Raw genomic sequence first — 26,834 nt, 5'->3', positions numbered from 1 at the left:
AGGTGGGCAGTGGCCCCAGCACGGGGTTCCTGCAGGCTCAGGTGTGATGACCTGAGCTCCTGTGCTGCTGCAGGCACAGAGCCCCGAGCACCACGGAGGCTGTAAAGCTGGGGGTGGGGTGTGTGTGTGCTGGGCATTGGGAGCACCCACATCGAGGCTGCATGTCTGCAGAGCACCCTGCTCACCGGGCCCACAGACACAGGTGAGCTGTGCTCCTGGGGTGCTCACCGGGGTTAGTTTCCCGACGGCCTTGATCTGTGCCGGTGACTGGGCCTGGCCCTGGATCTGTGGGACCTGCACCTGGGAGGGCGGAGGCTGCTGCTGCTGCTGCCGGAGGAGCTGGAAGTGCGCGGGGGTGATGGTCTTCCCGGGGAGTTGCACGCCTGTAGCTGCAGAGAAAGGGCTGGTCATATTCCCTGCCCCCAACCCTCCGCAAGCAGACAACACACTGAACAGGCAGCTGGGGCTGCAGGCAGCTCCTTTACCTTGAGACACCTGAGTCACGAGAGACCGAGCTGGGGCCTGCACGGGTGTCAGGTTGGTAGTGACCACTGCCGGGGCGGTGACGGACGTGACCGCCCGCACACCCTGAGTTGTCGCCATGGACACCAGATCAGTGGTGGCTGTGGCTGGGGAGCCCACTGCTCGGGGCTGGGTATGCACCACCTGGGCAGGGTTTGAGCCCCCGGATGTCTGGAAGAGGAGGTAGAGGAACATGAAGCTGTATGCATGGGGAAGAGGGGTGCCAACACCAAAATCCTGGGAAAACATGGCCTGCTCTCAGGTCTGCGGCAACATAAAGAAACCTCGGAGGACAGGTCCCCGTGTGACTCCACAGGAGACTTCCATCCTCTCAGGGGTCAGGTCACCTGATCGAGCTGGACACCTGCAGGCTGCCCCCGGGCCTCACTCACGGACGGGTCCCAAGGAGCGTTACACTCCTGATGGTCCACCAGATGTTGTGCTCACTCCAAAGACAGCATCCCACCCACCCTGCCATCCCTCATCCTTGACCTTCATCTCAAGAGAAGCCATGATCCTGAAGCCATAAGCACCTCCTGAGCTTCAGGCTCCTCTCTCATGGAGCATCTCACTCCTAAGCCGTCTGCCTTAAGTCCCTGACTCCCAGCCAGTGAGAAAAGTAAGTCAAGATGGGAAAGACACAAAACTGGCATCAGCCAGCTGGGGGACAATGTCTGAGACACCAAGAAACAGGCAGCAGGCACTGGCAAGGTTCCCGTGACCACAGGTTTACCACCTGACATGGTCAGGGGTCAGCACCCTTGTCATCACTTGACACGTCCTGAGGTTATGGCCCAATGTGCATGTGGCTCTGCATCTCTGCTCCCACACCTGGGTCAGACACCTCCATGGAAGAGAGGACTCCTTGCCCTGTGCCCCAGCCTTGCTCAAAGGGCTGTGGTCACACTCACATCTGGACAGACATCTATGTGGGTGTGAGGACACCCTGTCGTGTGTCTGTCCTCACTCACAGGGCCACAGTCACACATCTGGACAGACATCTGTGTGGGTGTGAGGATAACCTATCCTGTGTTCTGTCTTTGCTCACAGGGCCACAGTCACACATCTGGACAGACATCTGTGTGGACGTGAGGAAGCCCTGTCCTGTGTCTGTCCTCGCTCACAGGGCCGTAGTCATACTCAGCATCTGAGTAGACATCTGTGTGGGTGTGAGGATACGCTATCCTGTGTCCTGTCCTCAACTCACAGGGCTGTGGTTACACTCACATCTGAGCAGACATCTGTGTGCATTTGAGGACATGCTGCCTGGTGCCCTGCCTTGCGCACCGGGCTCTGTCTGGAAGCTGTCACCATGTGCACATCTTCTAAGCGTCCCCGTCCTCCCTACACTTGCATGGTGGCAGAGCTGTGATGCAGCCTCGGGCCCAGCCACACGCACATGACCCACATAGTCACTCCCCTGGACGCTAGGTAGGTTCTGAAGTACCATATCTATCAGCTAGTTGTATTACCTCAAGTCATTTCCAGCTAAATCAGAGGTTACTTTTCTCACTACAGGGATGTTTGTAAAATTAAAGGCCAAGGGTGCTGGGTGAGACCACTCACAGGCAGAGCTCCAGATGCCACAGGAGAGGCAAGGCGCTTGTTGATGGACTGGAAAGTGGCGGCGGGAACGCCAGCGATGGTGTTCACAATCACATTCCCACTAACCGGGCCTGCAGAGAGAGACTGTAAGACAATGGCAAGAAAGTCCAGTGCCCAGTGCAGAGTCCCCGTTCTGCTCCTTACCGGCCGGCATGCTCGTCCCCGTGACGGAGGTTTTGATAGTGCCTGCCTGTTCAGGGAGAGAGTCTGTCTGAATTTGCTGTGCCCACTCTTCACCTGTCACAGCTTCAGCAAGCGTGTAGACAGCACACTAGGAAGTAGTGGTCCTCCCACAGCCAGACACATCAGAAGAGTGAGGGTCCTCAAGACAAATAGACCAAGGGAACAGCAGGCCCTCATCTGACAGCTCACATTGGGTTACATCGCCTATCTCTCCTGTCCTCACTCAGTAGGTTGCAAGGACTATCCCCTCTGTCCTCACTCTGTGAGGTGCATGGGCCATCCACTCTGTCCTCACTTTGTGGGGTGCACAGACTGTCTCTCCTGTCCTCACTCTGAGGTGCATGACCCATCCCCCTTCTGTTCTCACTCTGTGGGTGCAGGGACTGTCCTTCCGGTCCTCACTCTGTGGGGTACATGGTCCATCCCTCCTGTCACAGACTTTCCGTCTTGTCCTCACTCTGTGAGATGCATGGACTGTCCCTCTGGTCCTCACTCTGTGGGGAACACGGTCCATCCCTCCTGTCCTCATTCTGTGGGGTGCACGTCTCATCCCTCCTGTCCTCATTCTGTGCGGTACACGTCTCATCCCTCCTGTCCTCACTCTGTGGGGTGCACCCACTTACCAACACAGCTGCGCTGCTCCCCGAGGTTATTGCCGGCTGTGCCTTGGGCTGTGGCTGCACAGGCTGTGGTTGCGGTGGGGGCTGGGGCTGGGGCTGGGCCTGGCCAGCCGGCTGCCCCGTGGGCTGCTGGTTGGCCACAGGCTGAGGCTGAGGCAGTGGGGGTGGTGGCTGCTGCGGCTGTGGAGGTGGAGGTGGAGGCTGGGCAGGTTGAGCCACGGCTGGCTGCTGGGCCTTCTGCTGATCAGCCAGGGCCTGGACCACCAGAGGGAAGGACTAGTGAAGAGTTGCCCACCTCAGCACTGTCCTGCCAGGCCATGCCCCACCCCGATACAGGACCCTACCTACCCCTAATCTTCAGCCATAACTCTGTTATGAGGAGTCCCTGCCTCATAACACTTGGCCCTGCCCCATAACTCAGCTCCCAGCCCTGTCTTGCGCCCGACCTCCAAACTCAGCCCTGAAAGGTCCCAGACTAAGATGGTGCACCTTTTTCTCCTTGGCGATTCGTTCTGCACGGAGAGAGGCAACTTGGATTGGGGGCAGGGGTTTGTCATAGTTGATCCCACTGAGAAACAAACACAAGGAAGGAGCATGAATTGTGCCTGCGCCTGCTCCAAGGTAGATCAGGGTCAGGTCACCAAAAGGACCACACAGGCTGCCGGGAACTGCACACACAGTGAGACCTCACTGCAAAGAGCCCAATACCGCACCTCACCCAGGATCCTCACACTCCAGGTCACACACACCTATGAAGCCCCCGGAAACCACTACAGAGGGCCCAGCACCTGTCCCTCCACCAGGACCCAACCCTCACAGCGCTGGCCACACCTGGAATTAGTTAGTCCACACAGGGCTGGCCTCATTCTCAGGCTCATCACTACTGCTTCCCACCCACTGTCCAACAGATCACTAGGGCCGCCATGGCACATCCCCCAAGACCCTCACTAGTGAGGTGACACTGAGAGCTGTACACGATTGCAGAGACCAGGTCCCAACAGACGCACCTCTCTGCCAGGACGGAGGCATGCTTGGGGTTCTTCTGAAAGGGGTTCATGCCGAGCCTGCAGTGTGGGGAAGAAGAACAGGGGGATAAGGCGACAGGGTCAGGACAGTCAGGAGTCGTTGAGGCGGGGGGCAGTGACGTACAGCGGCTTGATCGGGGGGCTCCTCTTGCCCGCGGTCATCTTCATTAGGTCGAAGTGGTTGGTGTACAGCTGCGTGTGGGTGGCATTCTCATCTTGGGCGTAAATCTGGCTTGTACGCAGAGGACGGTTGTTTTTACTCTGAAATGAAGTGGGGTAGAGTCAGGATGGAGCCCAGCACAGTAGCTGCGTACTGCCAGCAGGAGTGAGATCAAGAAGGCCTGTGTGCTTCCTGGCAGGCCCACTCTCCAACAGGAAGGGGTGCCTCAAGTGGTGCCAGTACATGTGCAGTGACCCTGAAACCACACATAGGCCCTGCACACCACCAGCAGGGACGGTGCTCTAGCAATTCTGACAGTGTACAGGGCCCGCACCACATACACGCCTCCAGTAAAAACACCAAGGAAACACCTGTCCGCTGGCGTGAACAGACACCTGTTCTAACCAAGCAACGCTTGCTCAGCATGCGGGTGTCTCCAGAAGCTCTTAAATGCCTGCCACACACTCCATCACACAGAGAGGGTGGAAGCAGAGGCCTCAGATCAGCAGAGGGCCTGGCACTGGGAGTGATACAGGGGGCAGGTTGCAGGCCCTCCACTCACCTTGCCCTCCTCCCGGGGGATGATGACATTCTCGTAGCGGTTCCGGCACTGTTTAGAGGAGCGGTAGATGCGGCTGCAGGCATTGACGACATCACTGACCAGGTCCCAGTTGGGCGTGTGAGCAGGTGACACGACAGTGAGGTTCAAGGGCAGCTCGAGCAGCTGCTTCACAGCCTGGGAGGAAGTTCCAGGGTATGCGATGAGCGGGGTGGGTAGGTGTCCAGCAGTGTCCCCTTCTCCCACAGGCACCCACAGCACAGAGCATGGCACACATGTGCAGGACCCCCACCAGCATCAGCCCTAGTCCCCTGTCTCATGACAGAGGAGAAGGGATTCCCAGAGTTGTGTCACCCCCACCCTCCACCCACACCAGCAGGAGAAGGAACCCCCACATCTCTATCACCCTCCAAGCCTGTGTCCCTCTGCCGCCACCCATACCTGCAGGAGTGCCCAGTCCTCGCTGATGAGCCACTCAGGGCTGTCCTGGCCCGGCTCAGCGGCAGGCTTGGCGAATGTGGGCAGGGGCTTGGCGAACTGCGCCTGCTGCTTGAGCAGGATGTTCTTCTTCTGCTCCTTGCCCTCGCGGCGCATCTTGAGCAGACCTGGCGTGGCCCGGTCGAACAGGGAGCGGGGTGGCACCACCGCCTCCCCATGCCGCTGCTTCTTCTTCCGGCCTGCAGCTGGACAGAGGCACGCTCAGGGCGGCTCAGCCTCACGGCCACCGCGGAGGATAGGGCGCACAGCTCATGGGGGAGGGATAAGCACAGAGGACTCGCTCAGAGCATGTGTTTCATTTTTGTCGGCACAGGGAAGAGTGTGAAAAGGGACTGCCAGTTGGCAGTGTGCCACCTGGATGCAGCATCCTGGCAGTGTCCAGGTGTGCATGGATTGGGTGTATGGGGGCAAGGGCAAGCCTGGCCAAGGCGTGGTCCTGGAGGGAGTGTGGCTGGGGCAACCAGGGCTGGGGTGTGCATAGGCTATGGCGTTGTGTGGCCAGGGCAAGTGTGACCACACCGTGCGAGGCCGGGCCATGGCGGGGCATGTACCTGAGGGGTCGGTTTTGTGCCGCTTCCGCTCTTTCCTCACGTACACAGGTGGCAGCTTGGACTCAGGAATGGGAGTAGCCTCATACATGAGGCACATGACTGAGTCGATGTAGATGTCATTGTCATCCTGCGGGGGCGTGGGCGGCGTCCATAGCTGCACACAGAGAGGGACCCATTAGCTGTGCTGCTAACACAGCGCAACAGGAACAGAAGGGACAAAGCGGGGTCACTCACAGGCATGGTTTCCGTCTGTCCGTCTGCATCTTCACAGATGTACTCCTGGAAAGCACAACCAGTGCCAGAGTTTGATGGTCTCAGGCTCGCCACTGAGTCACTGCCCATCTAAATAAGCCTCCCAACAAGTGCCCTCAACAACTGTTCATAAAACTTCAGAGCCAAGTAGCTAGCAAAACTGCTCTAGCGCAAAAGAGCTCGGCTTTAAGGCCCAGTATTCACCAGCTCAGCCCTCAGGCTGGCCACACATACCATGTTGTAGGCATCGCCCCGGGTGTACGTGAGCAGCTCCTCCTGCTGCCCCTCCTCCTGAGCTGCCCGCTCCTGCAGGGTCCTCGCGTTCTGGGCCTCCCACTCCTTCATGGACGCAAGTGCCACATCCTGCGGGAGCAGCGATGGGAGGGTGGTTCACTAGATCTCACCCCTTGGTAAACCTCTGCCTGTCTCCACTTCTCCCCCTTCACAATCACACAGAAGCCTGCAACACTCCCACCTGCCGAGGAATGTCCTCAGGGCCCACACCACTTCACACACATAACTCTACTTAACACCTGCTGTCCTGCAGTCAGTCGATTCGGACTCAATGACCCCATAGAATAGAGCAGAATGGCCCCTCTGAGCTTCTAAAACTGCAAATCTTTAGACCATCGCCCTTGGGTCAGCAGTCAAAGGCCAAAACTACAGCAACACCAGCGAGCTCCTTTAACCAACACCAAGCCATCTCAGACCAAATGAAGGGATGGACAGTTGAAGAGGGAGCTGGATGGGCACCAGCACAGCTTCTGGACACAGGGGGGTGTCTCTTTCCTTCAAATCATGAAGCTACTCCTCCTTCCAAGCAAACCCAAGACCAGGGAGCGGAGACCCTGTAAGTCACGTGAACAATAGCCCCTCACCTCGGCGCGCTCCTTCTCTTGCTCAATGGACGTGTGGAACAACTCCAGGTAGTTTAGAGCGTACTTCTCAATGGGTGTGAGCTGTTTCAATACAGGGACAGTGTTCACAACAAGTTAACGAAGGCTGAGTTCGTCCTTGTATCATCCCCATTCCAGAGTGTCAACCACACACAATCATCTTGGTCAAAGGAACACGATGTGTCGAGGGTCACTGGTCCCACACAGCCATCCGGGAGAGCACGCACCTGCTCCATGAAGTCAGCCAGCTCCTCCCACTGTGAGGGCTCCTCTTCGAGTCCTGAGTGGTCTGCGCCTGCCGGCGAGGCATCTGCCCTCACTCCCTCCAGATCCTCCGAGGGCCTCTGTGCGTCCTCCTCCAGGTACTCAATGCTTTTCAGGGCCTGGTGGGTTTCACATTCAGATAACGTAGCATTCAAGAGGACAATGTTTTAAACCAGAAGTATACACACACGCAATCCCCAGTAACCAAGGAACCAAACTCCAGAGCAAGATTTCCAACCATGCAGAGGGGCTAGTGGTAGCCATTTCAACAAGATTTGTCCATGTACCAGGTCTGTGGTCTTGGCACTGTGGCCCGAGCAGAAAATAAGCAGTCCCCATGACCATGAGCCCCTGGGACACTGTCCCCTGAGAACAATGCCCTCATAGAGCATTGCCTCTCCTGCACCACTTCCTGCACCTAGCATCAGTCTTTCAGGAGGAAGGATGGGGCCTCCTCAGGCTGGGGTCCTCAGGCTGGGGGGCAGCATGCTCACCTCTATGAACGGTCGTGCAATTTTTGGTGCAATGGCCTCTGTGGCAGAAGGTTCTTGGGAGAGGACCACAAACTCCTCCGCTTTCACTGGGAAGCCCGTGTCCTCCATGGGTGAGGACACCTCGAACAGCTCCTGGATTGTACGCTGAGCACAGGAAACCACGTCATGTTCCCGCATGGGGGACACAGCCAGAGCACAGAAGCCCGAGAGAGCGAGAGGTCACCACAACATGGTGCCACAAAGTACACCCTCTCAGTCAAGGTTGGCCCCTGCCACACCTCTGCCCACCCCCATGCACCCGCCTGCACCACAAACCTGCCCGGGCCACGCACCTGTGTCAGGAAGGCCATGGAGTAATCATTGCCCTGAGCTGCCACCTCCCGGATCAGGTCTTTGGTGCCGTTCTTGAGTAACTTCTCTTCAATGGAATTGCCACTTACCAGCCTGCAGGCCACAACACACAGGGCAAGTGAGGGTCAGGCTTACGCCTTAGACACAAGGACAGGGAGACTGTGTCATGTACACGGGATGTGTCACCGGGGGGACCACACTGTCGGCTAGTTCACAGAGAGCTGCACTGCTGACCCAAAGGCAGCATCTCACTGACGGTTCACGCCCTCAGGTAACAATCTGGGACAGAGATGGGCAATCTCTTCCCGTGTGATCTACAACCTCAGAAGCCAGAGGAGGGTCAGCAATTAGTTTGTTCCAACTCAACAGTGAGTCTGAGCTCTGAATTGCTGGAGCAGGACGAGGGGAGGGTAAATGGCAAGAGACGACACTTACTAAGGTGGACTGACAGTGGCTGCACCTACGGGCTCACACAGCAATGACCGCTTCCTTTTCTAGTGTGTGGGGCTGCCCTGATAGCAACCCACATCAAGAAACGGGGAGAGACCATGGCTAACCTGAGAGGACACGCCTGAGTCACAGGACTGAACCACACATCACCATACAGAGCTGCAAGAAAGGTGTCTGCAGGAAAAGGGGACACAGTCTCTCTCTCACTGCCAGGGAGTGGAAATCGACTCAGAGCCATCCCCCCACTGGGCTTCTGAGCTGTAAATGTCATGGGAAGAGATTGCCCATCTTTCTTCCAAGGAGCCAGCAGGCCTCAACCACCAGAGAGCTTTGGGTTAGCAGTGCAATTCCCTATCGCCTGTCACCAGATATCCCGGACACAAGTGAGCAAATGGCAACAGGAAACTGTCTCTTTAAGCTGCCGCAGCATCCTTGCACCACCGCACTCCACCCCACTTCACAGCTCTCTGAGGCTCCCTCAACCTCAGGTCACCTGTAAATGTGGATGTCCTTGCAGCGTCCAATCCTGTCACACCATTCCTGGGCCTTGGCATCCATCACCGGGTTGAGGTCGTTGTCGTAAAACACGACTGTGTCTGCCTCCACCAGGTTCACACCTGTGGAGCGGCTGTGAGTTGAGAGGATGGCACAAAAGATCCGCCTGTCTCTGTTGAAACTCCTCATCAGCTCCTACGTAAACAAATGCTCAAGTCAGGACTCCTACTAACCATGGGATCCTGACATGTTTTCTACTTATCACCAAAAATGACCTCACAATAAAACCTCTTCTTTGTATCCGTTTGACACATGACCTGTCAGCGTCACCTACGGTGACACGAGTTTATAGTTCTTTCAGGCTCCTTCTTGTGTTCACATAATCTCTCAATCACCACATGCCCTTCGTCTAACCATGCATCTCTCACCTACCGACCACACAGCCCTCATTTCTCACTAACTGGCCACACATCTCACTTCTCCTTTACTGACCAACAATCTCTCAAGGACTAGCTACAGGAGTGGGCAGGGGAGGCTCCACGGTACACTGTACTGTCAGCTCAATGTGTAGGCCCCAGAGGAAAGGAGATTCTTCCTGGGGAGGGACACGTGCTTTCTTATCTATCCTCAGGCAATGCCAGGGCACTCTACAGGTGAGAAGCCCCTGGAGTAAGGCTGAGGAAGCTGGAAGTAGCCAGACCACCTTACATTGACTGTAGTCTATTTGAGACAACTGGTTAACAACTCCCTTTACCTCACAAGACAGCGTCATACTGCATGCCTGGCTCGTGACAATGAAAAATCAGCTATTCAGTATTTGAAAGCCCAAAGAGATAAAGACAGTCATTCCAGAGTACAGTCACAATGTGGCTATTACGATTACCATAAAACAAAAGGTGCACAAACAGATGAAAGGAAGATCAACTTTCATTCAAACCACAACAGACAGCTTCCCCTCTTTATTTGTCAGAGTCATTCCCTACAATGACTGAACTTCCAGAGCTCTTGGCAGGGAGAGTGCACGGCAGCCGATGCTGACCCCGTTAGGCATGCAAGAGAGTCAACGCTGGCCTCACCTGCCGCTGCTCGCTGTTGGCGTTCTCATCGATCCGCACGTAGGTGAGGTAATGGAAGTTTAAAAACATCTCTAAAATGTCTAACATGAGGACCATCTGTGATAAGATCAGTACACGGCGTCCTTCTGACTTCAACTTCTGAAGCAAGATGGCCAAAGCTTCTAATTTTCCTGTGGGAGGACAGGGCTGATTATGTGGTCTTAGGAATAAGTGTCTCAACACGTTGGCTGTGACTGGTCTATACCCGAGGGATGATCCTCCCCACACAATAGCTGACTGCCGGTGCCCCATACCTGAGGGACAATCCTCCCCACACAATGGCTGGCTGTGGGTGCCCCAAACCCGAGAGACCATCCTCCTCACTCACCAGCTGTGGGTGCCCCGTACCCGAGGGATGATCCTCCCCACACACCAGCTATGGGTGCCCCAAACTTGAGGGACCATCCTCCCTGCTCACCAGCTATGAGTGCCCTGTACCTGAGTCAAACTGCACCAGTCTGAGCTCTGGGAACTGCAGCAGGTGGGGAGCAGTGATTCGGCGCAGCTGCTGGATGTGGGGGCCCACATGCTCTCGGAGGCCTTGCTGGAGCAGCTGCAGCCTGCGGCTATAGGATGAGGGTGGTCTGGCCACCCGCAGGTTTGGAGGTGATGCTACCACAGGGGGGATCACACATGCCACCCTAGGGGAAGAGCAGGTCGGTCACCATGAGGCACCTGACAGGCCTGGGGCACATAATGGCCTATAACCCCACCACACGCCGCCTCTGCAGGAAGGTCCTGAACAAGTACAGTGACAGCCTCATCTACACTGCCATGGTGACATGACAGCTGGCCCGCACATCCTCCCCCAGTGCAGCTGTGGGGCAGGACTCCCAGGGCACACTGGAAGTACACTTGCAGCGTGGTCACTCCTCCTGTCCTGTCTCTCGTATTTGTAAAACAGACTAAGAGCCACAGTCACTGCCTCTCGACATGACGACTCAGGGTGAGCCCCAGGAATAAAGTGAACGTCCAGAGGGGCTGTTAATTACAAGGGTGGAAAGAGTCAGGGTGTGCCCCAGGTGGACACACCTATCTGTAACATCCTGCAGGTGCTCTGCATGTTGGCTCAGCATCAAACTCAGGTCACTCTTGCTGCTGGAGGGCGTCACGCGTTTCCTGAGCCGAGGTGCCCCACCTTGAGTGGCCAGGGAGCAGATCCCCAGCAGATCTCGGCCGTAGATGGGCACTCGGGAGCAGCGACGCTCGTTGACAAGGAAGATCTGATCCAGCCGCTCCTTCAATAGTCTGGCCCTCTCCTCCTTTGTCAGACAGAAGTGAGGAAATAGTTATGGAGACTCAGCAACAAAGGATCTTTCCCACATCCCAGGATCCCCTCATGCTCAGAACCCCATTGCATGGCACATGCAAATGCACAGGCCCTCTGTCTGCAGGAAATAGGGACAGAGAGGGCCCAGGGGTAGCCCAGTGCCCTAACAAGCTGAGAAGTATTTCAAGGTAGAGGTGTGCATTTCTGACGCCCAGAAGGGCTTCTGAAGAACACAAACAATGTGAAGGATCGTAAACTTGTTCTATTCCCTTTACAAGAAAATGGGTGCTTCAGAATGAAAACTGTGCTCCTGCAGAGAGCCTCCAAGTGTGTACAGGGTAGAGGGACAGAGGACAAGTAGTGCTGGAAAAAAGGGACAAGCAGGGCCATTGGGCAGTAGTACCTGAGTTGGAACTCCAAGGGGCGAGGCCGGCTTGGGGGCCATCCCAGGGTCTCCAGAAGTCAGGGGGTTAACTGCCACTCGACCTGGAACACCGACTGGAAAGGCAAACTAAAGAATCAGAGAGAAACCCCAACAATCCCCAGGCCTGGCTCTACTACTAGCGTTATCTCCTAGAACTGCACCCAGGACACTGTTCTGGAAGCAAACTCCAACATGTGTCTCCCACATGGACAGGAAGAGGCTTCCTCACTCAGCTACAAGGAGCAACAACTGTCACATGCCAAGACAGATTGAGACACGAACAAACGAGAGTGGACTCAGAAATACAGCTCCCCCGGAGGAAACACACATGAGCAAGTGGGACCTGCTCCAGGGACAAGCACAAAGCTCAATACAAGAGCCGAATCACTCCATAGTCCTGACAGGGGCTACCCCCAAGACTCTGAGAACAAGGCACTACACCAGCCAGCACACATGGACACCAAGCACACACAGTCAAATAACAGGCACACTGAAGGTGTCCTGAGAACACTGATGGGTCCTCATCCTCAGGTAGCAGGGAGAGTGGTTGGCATATCCCCTCACTGGGACAGAACTGATGCAGCCTGAGTGGACAGGGAGTTAGGTTTGAGCTACTCTAGATCGAGGAAGTCAGAGATCAGGCTAAGTGAGGGGCAGAGCAGGCATAGCTATAGGATGACGGTAGCAACAGGCCTGTGGTCTGGCTGGGACAGAGGGACTCGGGGCATTAGGGAGATGAAGTGATGTGAAAATGGAAGGCTTGCCCCTCCTTGTAGCATGAACATCCTACAGCGACTCACAAGTAAATGAAGCTACTGATGTTCTAAAGCTGTCCCTGTGAGACTCGGAGAAATGAGCCTGAGCTGTTCTCAAGTCCTCACACTCAAACAGGGAGGGGGAGCATCTAATACGCTGCACATCACCTCAGTTGAGACCAAGCCTAGGAAGGCCACTCTGTTCAGCAATAGCCTAGGGTTGTTGGCGCCCAGCAGGCCGTTGGCTCCAGTGCTTCTGTGTCCCTTCTCTAAGAGGCACAGAGGAGCTCCATGCTTCACCTTCACAAGGTATAGGTAGCCCCTGGCTTCCCTCACAGGGTGCAGCTGGCACCTTACCCTCCCTGAGATGGAGTTCCCCTCTGGGTGCCTCCTCCAAGCTGAAAGCTCTCACAGTTCCTCAGCCCTGGACTGGAGCTGCTTCTACGTTCCTAAGCCTTGGGGCCACAAGCATCATCAGCAGAGTCTCTGCAGGAACATGTCTCTCATACCAGCCAGACTGCTGACTGTTTCAGAGACAGGCCTCAGAACCCCCCACTGAAGGGCCTGGGACAGCACAAGGCACAGTCTCAACCATATAGACTCAGAGGCACAGTCAAAGGAATCAGGGTGGGCAGTGATATTAACGCCCACCATGCCTCCAGGAGAATGGAAAGACAGTGTGGGGCAAGGAAGGGGTACGTCTTAGGCTCTTTGTACCTGTGCACACTAAGTGAGCAGGATGTGGAGGCAGGTCCCTCAGTGAGGGAGACGAAGAGGAGTGAGTCAGGACAGGGGAGTTCCCCCATGAGGGGGACATGCAGTGAGCTCTCAGTGAGGAGGCCATGGAGGAAGGCCCTCATGAGGGGGACATGGAGGGAGGTCTCTCGGTGAGGGGGATGTGAAGGAGTGGACCTGGGCTCCCTCTGGAGGTTGATCAGAGGTATGCCTATAATGCGGACAGCTGTGTTAAGTTATTAGAGGTTATGTGCTTAATCTGGGGTCCCTCCATTCCAGCTGTGCCCCTAACTCCTGACAGGCAAAGGATGGCCACGTGCTGGACCAGGAAACCTCAGTGGTTTGGAGGACAGGGCTGGTGACAGGAACCTTAGGAAAGCAAGGTAGAGCTGGCCTGGGTGTTGGCACCATAGACAGGTGACCTGACCACACAAACTGGTGGCCTGTGAGTGTACCTGGTGAGAGGCCACTGGCGGGAAAATGGAGCAGAGCAGGTGCCTACAATCCTCAGACATTTCAGCAGGGCTACCTGGGATACACAGCACTCAGCCACTGCTCAGTACTAGACACTGGTGACAGAGACGAGTGAAGACTGACAAGCACTGGGTTGTCAGCTCACAGGGACCAAAGAGGGCACCCTTGTTGTTGCCACTCTGTTCAGGACTTCTACCAAAGAACAAGCTAACAGGAGTAAGGCCCAGCCAAGGACAAGTGTGGGGCCACAGAGTGAGGGCTCAGCCCTGCCCTACAGGACAGATGTGCCAGCATCAGCAAGAGCAGAGATGACACAGGAAGAAGCAGACCTCCATGCCTCCAGCAGGGTCCTGTACACAGGCCCCCACAGTGGCATCGCCCCAGGCCAAACAGTGAGAAGCCCAAACCTTACTGCAATGTGCTGGGGTCCCGAGATTATCACAGAAGCCAAGACATCAGAAAGAAGGTAAGGACAGGTGCTTCCTCCTGCCCAGGGGGCACTGTACCTTGTGGGGTCAGGGGTGTGGGAGCTGGGGTGCCTGCTGGGGGCTTTCCTCCAAGGGCGTTGAGGGCACCATGCACAGCCCCGGCCTGGGACATGGTCTGCATTACCACGGGGCCCGGAGGGCGCAGATAGGGCTGCCCAGGAGCCGAAACGATCTGGAGCACACTGCCTGCAAACAGAGCAGAGATGGCAGTCAGTCACAGGTCAGGTCAGCAATGCCGTGCCTGTCAGCCACGAAACTGCCAGGCCACAGGCCACAGGTCAGCCATGCTATGTCTGTTAGCCATAGGCCACAGGTCAGGCCACAGGTCAGCCACTCTGTGCCTATTAGTCATGAAACTGTAAGGCTATGGGCCACCAGTCCACCATTCATCAGCCTCGCTGCCTGCAATCACAAAGCACAAGTGGCTGTTAGCCACTCGGCCATTAGTCACGTGGCCATCTGGCAGCACATGGCACAGAGCAGCATGTGACACAGGTCGCATGCCACAAAAGCGGCACCTGACTATCCTCATGCTGGGAAGGTTGGGATGGAGCCAACAGCTGCCACTTGAAGGAGCGTCGCTCTATTTGGGAGTTCACTCACTAAACCCACAGGCAGTCTCGCATTCCTGTGTCCATCGCCTACGTGTGTGCGTTATAAACCAGCTAAAGGACTAGGTCCTGGTCTGGACCTTTAGATGAAAAAAACAGGTCTCATCTATGATGAAAAGTTGATGCTGCCAGGTGCCAAGACTGGTGACTCATGGAATCTGTGGTACGGGGGCTCGGGGCAGCCCCGGGATGGGACAAGGGACTCGGGGTGTTCCGGGGGCTCAGCTCAGGTAAGGTGGCTATTAGCTATCAGATCCAGCTGCACGGCTCCCAACACCACGTAAGTGCTAGGCCCTGCCAGGAAACAAAAGGAAGTTTCTATGGAAACATCCCTGCTGTCCTGTGACTCAGGGCTGCCCAGCAGTTGTGCTCCAGGGTGACTGAAAGACTGAGTCCAGGCGGACCCTCTCCTGTAGCCATCCTGAGAGCCCCGTCCAAGACCAGCTGCCACAGGAGCCCCATGTAGACACAGAGCCTCGCCCCACTCAGCCACCCTAGGGGCACTGAGGGGCCGATGCACCTTCTCAGGGAAACAAGGACAAGTGGTGAGCATCACCAAAAGATCCTGGATGGAAATAGGTCTGTATGGGAATGATATTCTTCCATGTCAACTGTTAAAACTCTCATCTTTTAGGACAATCTGTGCCAACTAAAACTGTAAAGTATACCATGTCTCCCATCTTTACTGAAACACAGGAGCCTCTTTGCAAAGGGCAGATGTTACGACGAAAACCACCATCGTATACTTGAGGTGTGTCAGGTACCAGGTGATCAAGAGACCCAGCAGGTCATCTCTTCTGTCCCTCAGAGACTGCAAGGCAACCTGGAGCAAGTGGCCAGGGGCTCAGCTGGAGTCGCCTTCATAGGCAGCGTGCTGGTGCTGGGTGTGGTTTGACCACAGTGGATGTCACAGCAAGTGATGGTTTCTTACCTTGCAGCTGCAGGGGCTGGCCAGCGGTCAGCTGCCGGAGCTGGTTGTGTGACAGAGTAAACTTGTTTCCTTGGAACTGAAGGGTCACGGGCGTCTCAGGCTGAGCAACACGGTTCTGGGTCCCCGCGATGGACGCTAGTTGGGCAATTTTTACCACCTCCCCACCTGTGGAGACGAGGCGGTGACGGCAAATTAACAACACTCTGTGAGGAGCACGAGCCGGCTACGAGGTGGCCCCTTGTGTGGGGTGAGCACCCCGGCGAGCTTAAGGGTCACGGAGACAGACATGCACGGAGACGGCTGTCTACCACTTTCAGAGAGAAACTATATCCACAGAAGAGAGAAAACAAGAGTGAGCATCGGATTCTAACCATTAACTTATTTAATCATGACTGGTGGGATTCTGACATCCAATAGTAGCCAAGCTGTTTGAGAATAAGTTACTTTTCTCCCTGAAGAGTAAGGAAGGCTGCAAACACTAAAAGTAGCAGAAATCTATTCTTAAAAACTTGGAAACTCGCATATCAACCTCTGCACTTCAAAGAATTTTCAAAATGTGGAAAAAACGAGAAATCCAACTGAGCTCCTGGAAGGAGGCAAGTTAAGATTTTATCACTACAAAAACCCCACCAGCGACTGGCCTTGGGCACAGCAGTCCCATGAGACAGGGTGGGGCAGCCCAGACACTGCAAGACTGTGATCATCCCAAAGCCCCTGGTCTCAGCTTTCTCTTGCTGAGTGGCTGGTCAGTTAACAGTCCACCATCCAACCTATGCACACCAGAACTCCTACAGCTTTAAAAAGGAGCACTTTCAGCCACACCCAGTGCCTCTCAGAATCCGAGAGTCTATTTAAACGTATCAATAAACGTGCAGGTGTAGTCTGAAAATAACCTCACACTGTACAGAAGCCGCTCGATGGGTCAGCTGAGGAGCTTCATCCTGGCTGGACTCTGGTGTGAGGACGTGCTTCTCAGAGGAAGCCCACTGCCAGGGCAGCTGAGTCCCAGACCGCCAGCCCCACTCCTGAGTTGATATTCGAGCCTCCAAGTCCCTCCCCAGAAAACCCACGCCAGGATGGTTAGTGAAATCATGAGAAGTTAGTAGAGACCAGGAAACGCGGGTCTGGAGCTGTCTGTCCAGGACAGAGGGAAAGAGAAACCCCGACCCTGAGATGAACCCTCCTGCTGGGCTCTCAGCCCACTGAGGACAGAATGGGCTCACTGCACACATCCCCCCTATCCCAACAAGAGGCTGTCTGGCATGACCACAGGTGACTCTTGTCCCAGGGAGAGGACATTTAGCCCTAGAAAAACTTGAACTAAGCAAGGGCATTTTTCCCTCAAGAAAATCAGTGGAAGAAAGACTGTCTTGAGGAAAAACAGGCTTCAGGCTAGCATCTCCTTAAGTTGCTTCACTCTTCCATCTCTCCAGCGAGGCCGGGCAACAACATAATCCCTACAATATGACTTTCTGAGATGCCAAAAAACATAGGGAACAGCTCAGATCTGGGGACACACTAATCTCAGTGACCACTATAAACAGCTGTATGGTTTTTTTTTTTTTAAAAAGTTAATGAGATCTGTAGAGTTTAGCTGCTAAATTGTCACAACGTCCCTGACTCAAATGATAACTCCGCTTAGATGTGGTGTGAGGTGAGCTACCAGAACTGAGAGCTGTGGGCGCCTGGAGCGAGTGGGAAGGGTGGCACAAGCCTTCACGTAGAAAACACGCCCCTTGAGCACAGCCGGCCATCGAGGGGACAAACTGTGTGCTAAATGTGTGAGCTCTGTCAGCCGCACCCCAGCAGTGCAGTGTGGCATGAGGAAGCAGAGGGAGGATGTGGGAGTGAAAAGAGAGTAGGACAGGAAGAGATGGGCGGGGACACTGGCCTGAGGAGCCACATCGCCTTCTCGGGCCAGAGCTACTGCAAGCAGCACCGGGGAGGATCAGGAGAGACAGGGAGTGGATAGCAGAGGCCCCTCACTCACGCCAGTGTTCGAGGAACAGCTCCTCTGGGTCAGAGGGCAGAGACCTGGGAAGGTCAGGCCACTTACTCGGCAACCGAGCCTGGGCCTGGGCGGTCAGCACCAGCCTCGGGGGCAGTGCGCTCTGCGGGGTGTTGTGCGCGGGGGCCGGGGCCGGGGGCAGGGGCGGGCCGGGGGTCGAGGCCGGGGCTGAGGTCGGGCCCCTCAGGCTGGCAGGATGGGCTGCACTAGCTGTGGAGGTGAAGGTCGCGGTGGGCTGCTGTCTTGGAGCACTGGAGGAGGCCGGGGGTGGCTGACACTGTGTGGCCGCCGCTGCAATCGATAAGGCGTGTTTGCGCAAAGCTGTTAGAGGTTCTCAACAAAATGCAACGTTTACACCCGAATTTCAAAGAAATAAAAGAACATTCTCTCATACTGTTTCTCTAGCGAGAGGTCCACATACTTTATAGGTGAGAGAAATCTATTACACCTTCTGTGAATTATCTTCACTTGGATGATAGGCTGCTACACAGTCAGTCAGGTTTCTCAGCGCCAAGTCACCCTCAGATGTGAACATCGTTAGAGCTCTCTCTCGCACACACAAACACACGCTCACTTGTACACACACACAGTGCTTCTGTTCTTACCTTTCTTTCAGGGAGCTCTGTGACAAGGCAGGTCTGAGTGTTTATTCCTATCTCACAAAAATGCAGAAGGAACACTGAAAGGCCCTTGTTTGGAAGTTTAAGTATGACTTTTGTCACCTGTGCCATTGTTCAGTGGCACCCCAATTCAAAGGAGCGATCAAGCCAGTGTGAACATGATGAGAACAAGATCTCAACACCCTTCACACACCTGACACCTGTCCACCCCGTGAGTAAAGACCTCTCCACCATCGTCCACTCCATCCCCACAGACAGCTACGCAGCCAAGATGTGAACAAAAGGAAAACCTGGTTCAAAGAAGGGTCTAAATTTCCCTGTGGACACTGCATGGCTGGCTGGAACGCAGGGTTCCGTGGAGATGGCCACCTCACTGCGGGCAGCAGCCCTGCCCACTTACCTTTTGCATCTGGATTTGCAGAGAAGGTGGCAATGGGTGGCCGTCCTCGGACCTGGCCCTGAGGCGTGGTGGTGGGGGCTGCAGCGGGTGTGGCTGTCCGGGGCGGGTGGGTGCTGGGGAAGGCTACAGTGCGGCCCTCGGGCTTCTGGCCATATTGCACAGGCTGAAACAACCTACATGACCGTGGTGATGACAGGAAGGCAGTCATGAGATGCCGGGGTACGGGCCAGCCTGAGCAAGTCACACACACAACCACTACAGTGGGCACTCAAGTAGACGTGGGAATGCTGGGCACAAGGTTATCAAAGCTCAAGCAAACAAGAATGGGGACGACGGTTCTAGAAGCAGGTAACCAGTCACAGCGAGTTCTTTCCACTGCCAGTGACCCCACATAAAGTCCTCTCATGCTTGAGGGAAACTTTCCAAGGATCATCGTCCATGGGAGAGAACATGAATGGGAAAGATGGGAGGAGTAGGGATGGGGATACAAGTGAAGATGGAGGGGAGAGGAGGGATGGGGGGAGGATGGGGGGAGATGAAAAGGGACAGGGTGGGGAGGAGGGATGAGAAGAGATACAACAGGGAAAGGGGAGAGGAGGGATGAAGAGAGAGATAAGGGACAGACAGGACAAGAGAGAGAAGGGTTGAGGAGGGATGAGGAGCTGGGAGAGTGTAAAGATGAAGTGGGGAGAGGAGAAACAGAAAGGAAGAGATGAGGGATGAGGGGCGAGGAGGGATGCGGAGGCGAGGAGAAAGTGAGGCCGGGAAAGGGGGGTACCTGCTTGGCTTTAGCTTCACAGCGACAGGTCTGACTGAAGACGGGGGTGAGGTGAAGATTTCTTCAATGAGCTTCCGTGTGATTTTTCTCTTTGACAGCAATTCTGCCTCATGGCGCGTAATTTTAGTTTCTAACCCAAGAAGATCGAATACAGAGAGGTCTGCTTCCTGAGGAAAGAGGAAAACCAATTCCTGCTCAGCCCCAAAGCCAAGGCCTTGATCGACCCTGGGGACACCTGTCAGTGAGACAGCAGAGGCCAAAACACAGCCTGCACTCAGGGAACCCACAGCCAGCTCCCAGCATCACAGGCCAGCATCTCTTCGAGGATGGCATCCACGATCATAGCAGCTTAGCACCCACCTGCCAGGAGGGCAAGAACCTAAGGAGGGTCAATGACAGCTTCTCACTCAGGGGTGGGAATGCAGAGTGGGGCCCTGCTGTGTAAAACAGGCCACCAGATCCTGAAAACAGGCCAGAGCTACAAGGGCAATTCTGCATTTGTGTCCAAGGACAGAAAGCACTCATACAGACACACAAGCACACCCATGCTTGTTTACAGCAGCACTGCTCATGACTGACAAATAGAGAGAGAACAGTGACACTTATCCATTGCAGGACAGACAGAGTGTGGTCCCACAGCTCCAGGACCACACCTCAGCTAGAAAGAAGGTGGTGTCCTGACAGAAACTACATCCCAAATGGATCTCAGAGACATCCTGAGTTATAGGATCCTGGATGGGAAATGTCCAGAAATTCACAAAGAGGAGATGAGTGCTTGTCACGGCTGAGGGGCTGTGTATGAGTGTGAGGTCCATCCCAGCAGACAGTAGCAGGAGTTGAATGATGCTGTGAGCAAAACACAAGCACAGAGCTGCTGCTTTCCTACACCATCACTCCTCCCAACAACCTGGAGGAAAACCTGCTTAACTTGAGGGAACTCTGTGCCCCAAATAAAGGCAGAGCCACTGAGTCAATTCCAACTCACAACAACCCTGTAGGACAGAGCACAACGGCCCCACAGCGTTTCTGAGGCTCTGATTTTAAGCACTGCACCTATGGCGGAGTGACCAGCTTGTTGGATTTTCAACCTACCTTCCAGAAGTCCCTGTCCAGCGCCCTGAGAAGCAGAGAGGGAGCCCGGCACTCCAGGGAGCCTGCGACATAAGAGGAGCGTGGCCGTCTGGCCTCCACAAGCCCTGGGTGGTTGCAGATGCGCTGAAGTTTCACCAGGATGTTAAGGACATTGACAAAGTGCCCACTCTTGAGGGCTTCTTGAGTTCTGTATGAAAAAAAGGACACTGTGCCATGAGGCTGCCTACTACCACACAGCCTGCCTATTACTACACAGCCTACTTCATGTGACCTGCCCATTATCATGCAGCCAGCCTCAGGTAGTCTGACTGTTACCATGCAGCCTGCCCCACGTGGCCTGCCTATTACCACGCAGCCTGCATGGCCTAGTTCTTCTCTAACACCAGAACTCCAGTAGTTTGTTAAATACTGTTCTCTGATTCACTCCTGATCTCACCAAGAAATGTGGAATCACAGTGGTGGGAACAAGGGACAACCATGGGCCAACATGTCTCATTGAATAGCTGTAAAATTCAAACCAAGTCCATAGCCATGGAGCTGGTTGGACACAACACAATGCTTTAGGACAGGGCAGAACCACTGCATAGTTTATGGTCTACATGGAGCCCAAAGGCCTCATCTTTCTCCCATGAAGTAGGCGTGCACTCAGTCGGCTACTCTTTTGGTCACCCACTGTCACCAGGGTTCTTTTCTATACACAGGTCAAGTTGTTTCCTCTAGACTAGACCCTCCTAGTTATGGGAGAGCAGCAGAGCTGACAGGTGCATTCCAACATCCCATGGGTGCTGTGAGCAGGCCCAGGCACTGAGGGCACGTGTGGAGCAGTGGGGTCTGGGCATGAGTGCACACATGGGGCATTAGGGGCTGACCTGAGCATTGAGGGCACGTGTGGGGCAATAGGGATGGGCACTGACAGCACACATGGGGCGATGGGACCAACTCGGGCACTAAGGGCATGCACTGCCTCTCATCTGTGCACTCGGTGTCTGTCTGCAGTGTTTGAGAAGGAAGGACACGGAGAGGCCATCAGGTCCTCAGCTGCCCACTGCTGATGCTGTCTATAAGGAGGGGTACAGATGGACCCCAAAGGTAGACAAGGACTTAAACTTTGCACTCTAAACCTTGCCCTGTGATTCTTCAGTGCCAACAGTACCAGAAAAATCTTCAAAATGTGTGGGCATTAGCTGGGGCCTTTCCTATTTGTAAGCATATCCTCCTCACAAGATTCTCAAGTTCCTCATGGGAGGGGTAACGTGGCTCATTCCCAACAATGCCCCACTAGGAAGACCATGTACTCTGCACCCCAACTTCACACTCTAGGGGAGCATCCTGGAGGTCACAGACACCCTCCCACCAAAGCAGGACCAAGAGAAGCCAAGGCAAAGAGGGTCATCCTGGACCCAGGGCAGCTGGACAGACTGCTGTCAAGGACACATGGTGGACAGAGAGCAGAGGTAAGAACCAAATCCAAGTACACAAAAAATTCTCAAAGGGACTGGTGGTGGTCTCCCTCCACTTATAAGATGGAAAGCATGAGTGTGAGTTCTGAGGAGCAAGGAAAAGAGTCACTGGATTCTGAGGAGGAAGGAAGAAGGTCACTGTGGGTTCAGAAGAGGAGGGAAGAAGGTCACTGTGGGTTCTCAGCAGCAGGGAGGAGGGTCACTGTGGGTTCTGAGAAGCAGGGAGAAAGGTAGTGGTGGGTTCTGAGGAGCAGGGAGGAAAGTCATGGTCGGTTCTGAGCAGTATAGAGGAAAGTCATGGTGGGTTCTGAGGACTAAGGGGTCACTGGCAATTCTAAGGAGCAAGGAGGAAGGTTATGGTGGGTTCCAAGGGGCAGAGAGTGGGTCACTGCGGGTTCTAAGGGGCAGGGGAGGGTCACTGCAGGTTCTGAGGGGCAGAGGGAGTGTTACTAAAGGTTCTGAGGGACAGGGAGGAGGGTCACAGTTGTCCTAAGGAGCAGGAGGAAGACCAGAGTAGGATGCCAGGCATCTGTGCCGTGGCATTTGGCACTTGACGATGCACCCACAGAGGGCTAAGCAGGGTACTCGAGCCCAGCTCCCATCAACAACTGACCCCCATACTCACCCAGGCTGCAGGATCACATCCTCATAAAGGGCCTTCTGCCGGCTGGAGAGGCGGCACTTCAGCACGTGCTCATACTTCTTGGTCAGCTGCTTTTCCACATCTCTCTTAGTTCTCCTCAAAATAAATGGCTGGGTCACCTGCAAACACAGAAGCATTACTGTTCTCTCCAGGTACTCTGGAGTTATATTCTCTGGGGCAGTATGCACCTCAGACTGGCTTAGACGGTCGGCCACATACCCGGTGCAGCCGGATGACCAATTTGTGGTAGTAATCCTGGTTCTCTTCATTAGGGGCTTTTAAAGGGAAGTTCAAGTAGGGCCTGGAGATCCCTGGGATGAGAAAGTGCACCATGGTCCACAGCTCCAGGAAGGTGTTGTGCAAAGGTGAGTCAATCAGAAGCAGGCGCTGCTGACTGTGAGGAGGACAGAGGAACAGCATTAATACAAATTCTGAAGCTCATAAATGCAGCTGGTGCAAACTCGGAAAATGTTTAAGAGAAAGGGGAGACAGCCTGCAGGCCAATGTTCAGCCAGATGGCAGACAAGCCTGCAAAGTGCACAATAACCCCAAGGAAGAAGGAAGTCCTCAGAACAATTTCCCACATGAGATCAAAGTGTAGCATCTGCCCAGAGACAAAGCTCAGAGGCAGGAGGTGACAGTGACAAAGGCCAAGTGGAAACGAGAAACCAAGAGGCAGTAGAAAGAGCTATTACAACATGGGGATCTCAATCAGCAGCCGGACACAGAACATGTAGAAGCTGTTCAATGGAAAATTGATTTGCTGTTTTAATTTCATGATACAATATTTTTTTTTAAAAGCACGAAGCTGAGATTCAACAGACCTGAAGACACAGACCAAGTGACATGGGCTGCTGGGGCTCCTCAGTCCTCTATGTTTAAACAATGGGGACTCTTTGCAACTGAGGACCATTCTCAACCTGACTCCATCACATCAATGACATCAGGGGTGGAAAGTACCCCCCTGCACACACACCTGTGCAGGTTGAAGACAGCTCCCCAGTGCCGATCGGTCATGTTCTTCACCTGCTGCATCTCGTCAATGACCAGGCACCTCCAGCGCACTTTGGCGAAGGAGTGATAGCCCTTGAAGAAGCGTTTGTAGGACGTGATACAGACGTTGAAGCCATGGGGTTCCGCCCACTCCTGCAGGAAAAAGCAAGGCTGTGGCATCTCCTACACCTGAGTGCTTCCGAATAAAGACCCTGGGATTTTCACTAGCGAGGGGATGGGCTGCGACCCAGGGCATCTCACTTGTCTTCCATAACTTACAGATGACCACACAGTAAATGGCTGTGTTATCACATTCTCTCCCAGGAGACTAAAGCACAGAAAGAATGCTCTGGAAGTGGCAGCAATGTAGAAGCGAGAGCTCCTCAGGGTGGTCCTGAAGTGGGACTCGCGTCCACAGCACACTGAAGGGGCGTATTCTCACAGCATGACAGGAAACACGATTATGACTGTTGTAAACAAACTAACACTCTAAACTTCTAAAAAAATCAACTGACAACTAGAAAAGCTAACATGTCTCAAAGCACGCAGTTTCAATAAACACAATGCCATTATAGTCCAATGATAAGCCAACTGTCGACACCAACAGCCATTTTGGTCAATAAACATTCTCTCAATCCTTGCTACATCATTCCACATGGATGATGTCACCCGCAGAACCAGATTCAGCAATCTGCTCACAGGACCACTTGAGTTGGAGACTCAGCCTCAAAGTGGCACAGGGTCTGACCGATCTGCAGGTCATGCAGGGCTCTGAATTAAAAGCTGGAATGTGTCTATCCTGCAATCTCCTGAGGCTGGTGATCCCCAATAGATCAGCTGGTGTGAAGACAGGAGCCACAGCAGAGAATATTCTAGAATGGTCTAGAAGGAGAGCCTCCTGTTTTCTAGGTAGTGAGGCAGCCCAGCATGTAACTGGGCCACTTGGCAGCCTAGGCCTTTGTGTGAGGGATAATATATGTCCTCAGAGATGGTCAAAATATCAAAAACTTGCAATTTCTAACAATTACATTGGCAAACACATGTGGACAATCTGAAACGATTTTCTAGTAAAAGTTAAGATGGCATTCTTTTCCATTTCATTATCTGTTTCTGTCTCTCCAAAATACCTGTCTCTTGGCTCGGAGCTCACGGTGGCTGCCAACATACAGGAGGGTTTTCAGCCCAGGGCACCAGCGCTTCAGCTCAAGCTCCCACTTGAGTATGTTACAACTTCTCACAACAACAAGATGGGGGCCCCAATTACCTGCAGAAGAAAAGACACGGATTCTCCAATGCATTGGTGTCACTCTGCCACATCTAGGAGCCGGCCGGGGCTACTTGGCTGTGTCCAATGAACTGGTGTACAACTAAGGCCCACATGAGGACAGAACAGTTAGGACTGTAATACCACCAACATAGCCAGGGTCCACAGTGTCTCCCCTCACTACAAGGGGCACTGTTATGTATCTATGGAATGAACCCACCTCTGTCAAGTTGATTCCAACTCACAGTGACCCTCTGTCAGGTCCGTCCCCAAGACTGTGCATCTTTACTACAGAGGACCACCCATCTTTCTTCCAAGAATAGCTGTAGATTTGAACTGCAAACCAATCAGCTAACTGCCTGTTATTTTGCACTACACCACCAAGGTCCGTGAATGTCACTCACTACCTCACCCCTCAAGGCAGCCTGTGTGTGGCCCTGGAGAAGAGAAGGCAGCAGGAGAGTGGGGCAGGCATGAAAGGAGCTGAGTGCTCATTTGCACCGTCCTGGGAGAAGACTGGGGCGTGCAGCCTGCTCTGAGGTCCACTCATCACAAGGTCAGCCCCGACCTAGAAGTCCTGTGTACTTATATCAGAGGCCAAGGAACTGTGAGTTCATCCCATCCGAGGTCAGCTCTGAATGGGCCTTCCTTTGGCCCGAGAAGCTGATGTGCCCCAGCCATCCTCAGGCTCAGGCCCAACACATAGGAGCAAAGATGTCAGCTCAATCAAAGTGGCTTGGTGATGCTAGAAGCTCTCACCTTCGTTACATGCAAGATGGGCAAAGAAGGCGATGATCTGCACGGTCTTGCCGAGCCCCGCCTCATCGGCCAGGACACCATTGAGCCTCTTTCTGTAGAGCTTAGCCAGCCAGTCCAGCCCAATCTTCTGGTAGTCTCGGAGCACTCCATAGAGCAGGGATGGGGTGTTAAACTTCACCTGCAGCCACACACACCAAGCAGGCTTCTTGTTTACAGAGTGACTACCAGCAACAGAAGGCACCCCACAGATGGCAGCCCCTGTGCAATGACAGGGAGAAAACAGGGGCTTCTTCCTCCAATAACTCAGAGGTGAGGGACACTGGAAATCTCTCTGTACTTGCAGACTTATCTACTCCTCACTTTGAAAACAGTCCACAAGGCTACCATGAGCCACTCTGTCATACTCCCAGGGTGGCAATAACTGAAACTTAAAAACAGGAAAATAACTCGTGTTCGCGAGGATGTAGAGACACTAGAGTCCTGGGCCCAGGTGATAGGTCTAAGTGCTTCAGCTGCTGGGGCTACAAATGTGTTAAGCCTGCAAAAGTGAAGGTGGAGGTGCCGAATAACCCAACAATCACACTCCTAATACACACACAACCAAAGACAGAGGTTCAAGCCCACCCAACTATCAGAACTGGTGAAAGGTGGAAGCAACCCGATCAGCACCTCTTGAAGAAGAGACAGGGCATGGACTAATCAACCAGAGGGAAAGAAACGCTGACACAGCTATACTGTGGATAAACCCTGGAAGCACACTCAAAGGAGCCACCCACAAAGTCTACATTATCACACAATCCCACTCACATGATAGGTCCAGAAGAGGGAAATCCAGACAGCAGACAGGTGTGCAGGGGGAGGAAGGAGCAAGGAGTGAGGGTGACACAGATGGAGAGCCAAGTGTTGTGGGCTGAATGGGGAGCAGGGGTGTCCAGGAGATGATGTGAGGTGATCAGAGTGGATAGGCTAGGTGGGAAGCAGGGGTGTTTGGGTGGTGATATAAGGAAAGGAGAATATTATGGGCTGAATGGAGAGCAGGGGTGTTGGGAGTGATGATGTAAAAAGATCAGAGTGGTGTTGGGTGGAGGG

The 26,834-nt window shown here is 54.2% G+C and overlaps 1 protein-coding gene across 1 annotated transcript in view; it reads right to left on the bottom strand.

The window, feature by feature from the left end:
• Positions 1–26,834, bottom strand: part of EP400 (E1A binding protein p400) — a 65,814-nt gene that overhangs the window by 6,372 nt on the left and 32,608 nt on the right. Inside the window, exons 15-47 of the mRNA XM_006901000.1 lie at positions 25,746–25,923; positions 24,850–24,986; positions 23,706–23,875; positions 22,949–23,123; positions 22,712–22,848; positions 20,627–20,813; positions 19,535–19,701; positions 18,757–18,929; positions 17,785–18,027; positions 15,729–15,893; positions 14,205–14,372; positions 11,714–11,808; positions 11,073–11,302; positions 10,479–10,681; positions 10,002–10,171; positions 8,924–9,120; positions 7,962–8,073; positions 7,630–7,773; positions 7,099–7,254; positions 6,854–6,934; positions 6,210–6,338; positions 5,958–6,002; positions 5,724–5,877; positions 5,116–5,357; positions 4,678–4,851; positions 4,080–4,216; positions 3,938–3,994; positions 3,420–3,498; positions 2,934–3,185; positions 2,272–2,317; positions 2,089–2,198; positions 486–693; positions 229–389 (exon numbers count right to left, since the gene is read on the bottom strand). Coding sequence (XP_006901062.1) covers positions 229–389; positions 486–693; positions 2,089–2,198; positions 2,272–2,317; positions 2,934–3,185; positions 3,420–3,498; positions 3,938–3,994; positions 4,080–4,216; positions 4,678–4,851; positions 5,116–5,357; positions 5,724–5,877; positions 5,958–6,002; positions 6,210–6,338; positions 6,854–6,934; positions 7,099–7,254; positions 7,630–7,773; positions 7,962–8,073; positions 8,924–9,120; positions 10,002–10,171; positions 10,479–10,681; positions 11,073–11,302; positions 11,714–11,808; positions 14,205–14,372; positions 15,729–15,893; positions 17,785–18,027; positions 18,757–18,929; positions 19,535–19,701; positions 20,627–20,813; positions 22,712–22,848; positions 22,949–23,123; positions 23,706–23,875; positions 24,850–24,986; positions 25,746–25,923 — 5,082 coding nt within the window. The remainder of the gene's footprint in view (positions 1–228; positions 390–485; positions 694–2,088; positions 2,199–2,271; positions 2,318–2,933; positions 3,186–3,419; positions 3,499–3,937; positions 3,995–4,079; positions 4,217–4,677; positions 4,852–5,115; positions 5,358–5,723; positions 5,878–5,957; positions 6,003–6,209; positions 6,339–6,853; positions 6,935–7,098; positions 7,255–7,629; positions 7,774–7,961; positions 8,074–8,923; positions 9,121–10,001; positions 10,172–10,478; positions 10,682–11,072; positions 11,303–11,713; positions 11,809–14,204; positions 14,373–15,728; positions 15,894–17,784; positions 18,028–18,756; positions 18,930–19,534; positions 19,702–20,626; positions 20,814–22,711; positions 22,849–22,948; positions 23,124–23,705; positions 23,876–24,849; positions 24,987–25,745; positions 25,924–26,834) is intronic.

The sequence above is a fragment of the Elephantulus edwardii genome, unplaced genomic scaffold (genome assembly GCF_000299155.1).
Source record: "Elephantulus edwardii isolate Elephantulus edwardi_28Jun2011 unplaced genomic scaffold, EleEdw1.0 scaffold00304, whole genome shotgun sequence".
NCBI classification, from domain to species: Eukaryota; Metazoa; Chordata; class Mammalia; order Macroscelidea; family Macroscelididae; genus Elephantulus; species Elephantulus edwardii.
This window is presented reverse-complemented; position numbering and strand designations above follow the sequence as displayed.